A 7,500-nucleotide genomic window follows, 5' to 3' on the forward strand; every position below is an offset into this window, starting at 1 on the left:
CTGCTCCCGGGGTCCTAGAGTCTGTTGACCTGGGAGGGACCTGGAGCGGAGAGTAATGTTTTATGGTGAGAGAGTGGTGTTAAGGCCGAGATGGAGGCTTTAGGTAAAGAAAAGAGGGTGGAAGGGATAGCAAGAGAAGGCAAGGTGTATAAAAAAATAAAAGTTGTTTCTCTCAAGCTGTGTTTATGCAGTAATGAGGGACCGTTACCTGGTGAATGCGATGCAGAAAGGCCTTCCGGAAGAGATGTTGACGGCGGGGTAGTAAGGGTCGTGGATTGGGACGGGGATGGGCCAGCATTCAGGATGAACTCGCTGCTGAGCCTCGCAGGTCTCGGCAATCTAGGATGGAGTTCTGGAAACCCTTGTTGACAGGCGTGAAGGTGATGTCGTGGTCCAGGAATTGCCCGAATTGCATCACCATGAGGGTGTAACGGGCATGTGGGTGCGAAATATCATTGTGAATGGTAGTGGAGATGGTGCGTGGTGATGGCAGCGAGTCGCCAGACACCGATCTGGTTCGAGGTGCCGAAATGCCATCGTCGTAGCCAGCAGGGCAGCATTCGTGCGAACACCGTATTGGAGCGGCCAAAGTCCGGTCGTCGCAGATTGATACAGTTGGCCACTGATGGTACGGTAACGGTTGCGGGCGTCACAAGCACGGTGCTCCTCGGTTTCACGACATGTGCGTACAAGTGGAGCGGGCGGCACGAGCCCCGAGATGTCTACGGATTCTAAATCGAGGTCAAGAGAGTCAAACTCATTGCCGAGGCCTTGGATCTGCCTGCGCACGCGGCGGTCATGCATGATGGTGACAAGCTCCTGACTGGTAGCCTCCAGCAGCACTGAGGTGTTGGCCAGTATCAGTGAAGTCGGATTGGGCTTATTATTAGCATAGGCAGAGCCCACGGGAGACTTGGAGCCTGCTACCAGACCCTTCTCGAAGATTCGCTTCTCCATCTGGCGCCGTCGCTCCACCGCTTGCTTGCCCTTTTCAACCACGCTGTGTAGAATGTCCTCTGCCACGACCACCTTGCCGCGGGTCTTCCATGCACCCAAATTTACGTGGTCTAAGTCGCGGCAAGACATGGGAGCATTCAGGAACTGATCGCGGGCGAGGAAGGTGGCGCGCGGCACGCCATCCAGGCCCGGCACATTGTCACAGAGAAGACGAGCGATGGAAGCCTTGCGGAGTTCAAAGAGCCTGCTCCTTGCTGAAGGCGGATGGCGGCAAGTCATTTTCATACCAGTAGCGATCAGTCTGGCGCAATACTTTGAACTGCAAATGCAAGAAGGCAGGACGCCGTGGGTCCCACAAGTGCCCCATCCACTGGCAGTTCTGAGATAACGCCTGTAAATAGATCAATGTCAGCCACATCGGTATAAATGTTCCGCAAGCGTGCTATTTGTTCCGGGTGCATGGTGTCAGCGAGGTCGTCAAAAGAATGTGCAGGTCGGCGACCACACAGAGGACGCCACACTACGTAAGGTGGCAAGCCATGGTCTCTGCCAGCCTGTATAGCGCGCGCCACAAGGTCCAGGTTGCCGAGATAGCCCCGGATTGAGCCGCTCACAGCTGCGTCAAAGGTCAGCGAGTTTGTGGATATGAGACCGTGCATCAGCATCTCGTAAGCACCAGGTTTGTACAGCAGCGACATGTTGAGCGCTGTGCTGGCCAGGGGAACGTGACTGTGACCAAGGTTGAAATGGTCCGGCAGCAGAGACAGCACCAACTGCAGCACCGCCGTCGACACCGAGTTGAACACGCCGGGCTCGATAGTGATGTCGTAACCATGGTAGAAACCAGCGGCAAGAGGCGTTTAGCTCGTTCTCCTCCACCACCTGCAGGATGAAAAGGGGAGAGTCAAGAGGAAGACTCCTTGGATTAGTAGTGTTTTTACATTTTCTGGTATTCCTTATTCCCAGCTATCCTTTCATTTTTCTGGTAATAATCTCACATTATCATAATTACCCTAGTTCCCAGAAAGACTGGCAGGAATTCCTTGTAAGTGATATGGTTGCAGCTGCGCCGATACAATAGCTCGTGACTCCTCGAAGATGGTGTCGTCACCCCACTGCGGGTTGAGCTCCGACAGTGCAGAGGCGATGCGATTATGCTCGTGAACCAGTAGTGTTTGCAGCGCTCCCAGGCCAGCGTGGAGGTTAAGTCGCAGATCACCACCAAGGAAGCACTCTAGAAGATGACTCCTGGTAAATATTGGAGGGTAGTACACATGGAAACTATATTTTTTGAAACCAAGACAACTAAAGACATGGCTGAGCACATACTGAGGGAAGGGAAGTGCTGTGCAGTTAAGGGATGGATAGAGAAAGATTTCAAGTGAAGGACAGAGAGAGGTTTAGCTAAGCAGCTGTTGGGTGGATACGGAGGGTGAGGAATGGGAGGCTCGTGGACGGGGATGAATCAGAAGGCAGAAGCAGTATTCAGGTCGAGGGCGAGGTTCGGGTGTAATTCCGCGGTAACATTTATGCTACTCACGACCACAAGCTGGAAAAAATAGCAGGTTTTTTTTGACAGAGTGGCGCACACATAATGTAGGCTGTAGTAGTCAAGTTGGCGTTATGCTTTCAATATTTTTCACAATTTCCTCAAGCAGAGTTGCATTGCCGGGAGTTTCACCACAGCAGCCCTGCGAGGCTTCAGGTTTCAAGACTTTGGGCATGTGTAATAGTAGCCAACTGCAGGGAAAGAAACATTGTTGCGTAAGCTGCTCCTTGTGTAACAATAGACACTCCACCTCAGCGTAAATCAGAGCTTCAAGAGCTTGCAAGACCTCATGACCGAACTACGGCAAGAGTTATCACGTGTAGTCCTGACGCTGTGCAGAGGCGATGCCAAAAGCATCTTTGTATATAAAGATGGCAGCATGAACACGTCTGTTGCATAGACATAATATATCCCTTTCTAGCAACAGTTCCGTGCGTGAATAATACACATACTAAGGATTATATTACTACTTATTCACCTCGTCCTCCTCATCCTCCCAGAGAGGACTGCTGCAGCATTAATCGTTTCTTCTGCTATCTGTCAGGAGGTGCAATACATACCAGGAAACCGTCTCATTATTTATTCTCAGTCTGCAAGCCGTAGATTTCCATTTCGCACTAATATGGGTGGGGAACATGATCAACAACGTCTTTTCACATGTTAGGAATGACCCACATGCGCAGTGACAGAAATGAAATAATTTTTGGACTTGAAAAGTTCATAAGGCAACTAAACACATGGCGGTCCTTGAGATGCGTAGTAAGAGCCAAAGCTTCAATCCCAAGAACTATGTGGATAGTCAGATGAACCTCAGAGAAGACGAATTAATAGTTTTCCTATCGACTTATACCATGACTGAGAGAGGAAAAAAACTGGAAGAGACCGCGTGGCCATTGAATTAGGTGAGAACATGAAGGTACATAGGGGAAGATCACGGTATAGCACCAAAAGGAGGTGAAGGAGAGTGACAGGGAAAAGAGCAAGGTGCCATAGCAAGGATGATGGAGATAGGGGACAGTGGCACTGGCAGGAATGAAAGGGACAGGAGACAGGGATACAGCTGGGGTGAAGGGATCGAGGATGGTGACACCGCAGATGTAGTAGGCAAAAAAAATGTAGTAGGCAACACTTACATCATGGCGTCTTTGCAGGTGTGAGAAGTGGCACGGGGCAGAAGCCAATCCGCCTGTGTTTTGAGATGACCATTCTCGAAGAGCCTGAGAGCGTCACTTTCCCGCTTGGAGGATCCGTACACTGCCGAGGCGTCGAGGAAGGACGTGGCGCCATTCAGCTGTTCGCGTACTCCTGCAGGGGAGGTGATAAGAGTCAGCAATGGAAAAGTAGGAGGAAATTTCACCATGTTAACTTACATGTAAGACGAGTTGGAGATTTGGCAAGTGTACATACTCACCACACACACACACACACACACACACACACACACACACAAGCAGAGTAAAAACAAACAAATCCTAAAATGTTTTAAAAAATTCCCCGGACTAAATTTTCAACAATCATCACTTGGTCCTATCCAACCCCAGTAGCTGTTCATAAACTAGCCATCCATCGCCACTACCCATCCACATGCAGTACTGACCGAGAGCACAGTCGGTGGTGGTGGCTGGGGCAGTGCGAGCGTACTCCCAGCAGATGTCGTGGTCTGTGATGGGGTAACACTCGGGGTGGGTCTCACTGGGGCCGCAACACCGGAGCAGGGGAGGTGACGGAAAGACGAGATATTAACTTACTGAAGAGGGAAGAAAAAATGGTGGTGGATGTGAAGATAAAGATAGAGAAGAAGAAGGAGGGAAGGAAACGAAGATGGATATGAAAAAGAAAAAAAAAAAAGACAAGGAGGAGGAGGAGGAGGAGATGGAGCTTGACAAGGCTGCGGAAATGGAGAAGGAAGAGGGAGAGGAAGGGAAAGAACAAAACGAAGACGAGAAAGATGAAGGAAAAGATGAAGTGGAAACGAAGTACAAATAAAGTGACTGTACACACAAAAAACAAATAGATGAATAAAAACGACATCACACACACACACACACACACACACACACATACACACACAAACGACCAGCCAAACTCCTTACCCTCTCCCCTCTCACACCTCCACCAACAATGGGTCGGGAGAGATCGTGGGCAAGGTACTGTCCCCACACAGCTGCCAACAGGGAGACGTGGGCGTGGGTTCGAACCCCTCCAGCGTGGGCAGTGGCTGACACAAGGGAGGCTGGCGGCAGCGGACGGCCGGAGAGCGAACGCCCTTGGGGAGGACACACTCTGTGGGCGGGACAGGGACAGGTGTGGTGAGATTGTGATAAGAGATGAGAGAGAGAGAGAGAGAGAGAGAGAGAGAGAGAGAGAGAGAGAGAGGAGAGAGAGAGAGAGAGAGAGAGAGAGAGAGAGAGAGAAATTACAAAATTTTTTACATGTGAAGTAGGCTGGTCAAGGGCAGAATAAAAAGAAAAAAAAAAGTTCATCTAATAAATGTCAAAAATATTCATATGAAAAAATTTTCATAACAACAACAACAACAACAACAACAATAACAATAATAGCAGCAGCCAGCAGCAGCAGCAACAACAACGATGCATAGGAGGAAGCTTTCAGGCCTAACGACAGATGACCCACGCATCTGTGTTGTTGATATCGCCCTGAGATATCCTTTATCTTTTGATTTCTTAATCTATTCACCCTGTACCCTATATCCCACGGAGAGATACCATATTTTTAGCATCCAGGAATATACATCTTTATTTAATTCAAAGTTTCCTATGAGTTGATGGATGGAAGTCACTGATTGGTGAAGAATTTAGAGCAAAGGAGAAAGGAATATATAAGTGGTTGGTCATTATTTACATTCCCGCGGAGGCTGATGGGAGGGAGGAGTCGTGGAGATTACAGCCGAGAGGAGAGAGTGAGATGCGTGATGTAACACTTGTTGTATAGCGTGTTATGGCGGCGCTCGTCACGCTATGACCAGCACCAGCACCACCAGCACCACAAGTCTTACTTATCCAACCCTCCATAGTTAACAGTAGCATCACGCACACTAGCCACTCACGCCTCTCCTGACACAGTGTGTACTATACACATATTGACAGGAACACCAAAAAACACTGTTCAATGTTTATGGCTGAACAAATGCATCTGAATAATCTCATCTATTCGCTGTCTTGAACTCTCACTCCTTTGGATGCTTGCAGCTGACCAAAGCATTTGATGTAGTAGCAGGGAAGTTAACAAAGTGTCAGAGCAACGGAGGAAAAGTTTGTTGTCTTAAACACAAACAGACTTATAACGAAACCGGGAATGATTCATAAAATCAACAATGACTCATCAGATCTGTTATCTAGAGTTGATTACTGTGGTAGGTAATTCTGAAACTAAGGAATTCACCACGCTTCTAACCGCAAGAGCAAAATTATTTCGTTAGTATCAGGCGGCGAAACAAAACTGCAATTCATTTAATTTACTAACCAGGTTATTCTTCTCCTTCTTCTTGCAGGGACTTCAGATTATAGCAAACTATTCTCACCTCACTTTCAATGGTTAACATCATACACATGCAATTTTTATATGAATATATTTTAGAGCTCTTTTCTTATGAAATAATACAATCTCCCTCTCTCTCTCTCTCTCTCTCTCTCTCTCTCTCTCTCTCTCTCTCTCTCTCATCTCTCTCTCTCTCTCTCTCTCTCTCTCTCTCTCTCTCTCTCTCTCTCTCTCTCTCTCTCTCTCTCTTCCCAAACGGGTTCTGCCTTGTACAAATGCAATCAGTAAGTATGTACGTGCATTCTACTTGCCATTTCATCACCACTATGAAGAACACACATTCCTTCTGCACTCTCTTGCCTCCATGCATCACTACCTTCGCCTTTCTTACGGGAGGCAGGTGTTGTGTTTATAGTTCTGCTTGCGTTAGTCTTACATGCAGCAGACCACCTGTTTCCAGTGAACATGCACGATTTATGGAAATTATCAAAATACACGTGATTATCTAGAATTTACCAGGGATCGCAACCAAGAATTGTGAGTTCAGGGTTAGCTAGTGAGCCACTGCGCCACTGTCTTCCTTTTTCTATCAGGTTTTTAATGTTGACTGGTTTATACATTTGAACTCGTATCGGCACCACCTTTTCCTTTCATGTAAGCGCATCTTTGCCACCAAGGCCGCCTGCCTCCTTGTGCTTCGCACCTCAAATCGGGGTCACCACCGCCATCACCACCACCACTACTGATGCACTTGCGCAAACATGTGCATTACGTCAGTCTGCGCACAGGCAGCCGAGCCCGACCAACAAGCCTTTTAACAGTGACCGTCGCCACTCGACCAACTAGTCTACGTCACACACACACACACAAATATATATATATATATATAATATATATATATATATATATATATAATATATATATATATATATATATATATATATATATATATATATAATATATATATATATATATATATATATATATATATATATATATATATATATATATATATACAGAGAGAGAGAGAGAGAGAGAGAGAGAGAGAAGAGAGAGAGAGAGAGAGAGAGAGAGAGAGAGAGAGAGAGAGAGAGAGAGAGAGAGAGAGAGAGAGAACAAAGAAACAACAGAAGCAACACACACACACACACACACACACACACACACACACACACACACACACAGCGTTATGTTACGGGACACGCTTGCAGATTAGTGACATTTCCGTCGTCACGCTCCCTGCAGGGATGTTTTGGTGGCAGGACTGCGTAAAGGCAGGGGATAGAGAGGAAAGGGTCGACGACGGGATGGGAGAAAGCGTAGGTGATGGGGAGGTAGAAGAGGAGGAAGGGACGAAGGAAGGTATGTTTATAAGGTTGGGGATGAAGAGCGTCAGGTGGTATGATGGTGAAAGAAAGTATGATGTACAGGAGGAAGGAAGAGTGAGGTGGTATACGGAGAGGGGAAGACGGGGTGGGAACGGAGAGGAAAGGCAT

The 7,500-nt window shown here is 47.5% G+C and overlaps 1 protein-coding gene across 1 annotated transcript in view; it reads right to left on the reverse strand.

Moving 5' to 3' along the window:
• The window catches only part of LOC135109073 (uncharacterized), a 64,356-nt gene that overhangs the window by 9,678 nt on the left and 47,178 nt on the right, over positions 1-7,500 (reverse strand). The window contains 13 exon segments of the mRNA XM_064020109.1: positions 1-40; positions 209-327; positions 329-553; positions 555-617; positions 619-1,200; positions 1,202-1,282; positions 1,284-1,817; positions 1,819-1,839; positions 1,970-2,014; positions 2,016-2,188; positions 3,638-3,811; positions 4,104-4,219; positions 4,601-4,789. The exon segment at positions 1-40 is cut by the window's left edge and continues 141 nt beyond it. Coding sequence (XP_063876179.1) covers positions 1-40; positions 209-327; positions 329-553; positions 555-617; positions 619-1,200; positions 1,202-1,282; positions 1,284-1,817; positions 1,819-1,839; positions 1,970-2,014; positions 2,016-2,188; positions 3,638-3,811; positions 4,104-4,219; positions 4,601-4,789 — 2,362 coding nt within the window.

The sequence above is a fragment of the Scylla paramamosain genome, chromosome 18 (genome assembly GCF_035594125.1).
Source record: "Scylla paramamosain isolate STU-SP2022 chromosome 18, ASM3559412v1, whole genome shotgun sequence".
In the NCBI taxonomy this organism is placed as follows: domain Eukaryota; kingdom Metazoa; phylum Arthropoda; class Malacostraca; order Decapoda; family Portunidae; genus Scylla; species Scylla paramamosain.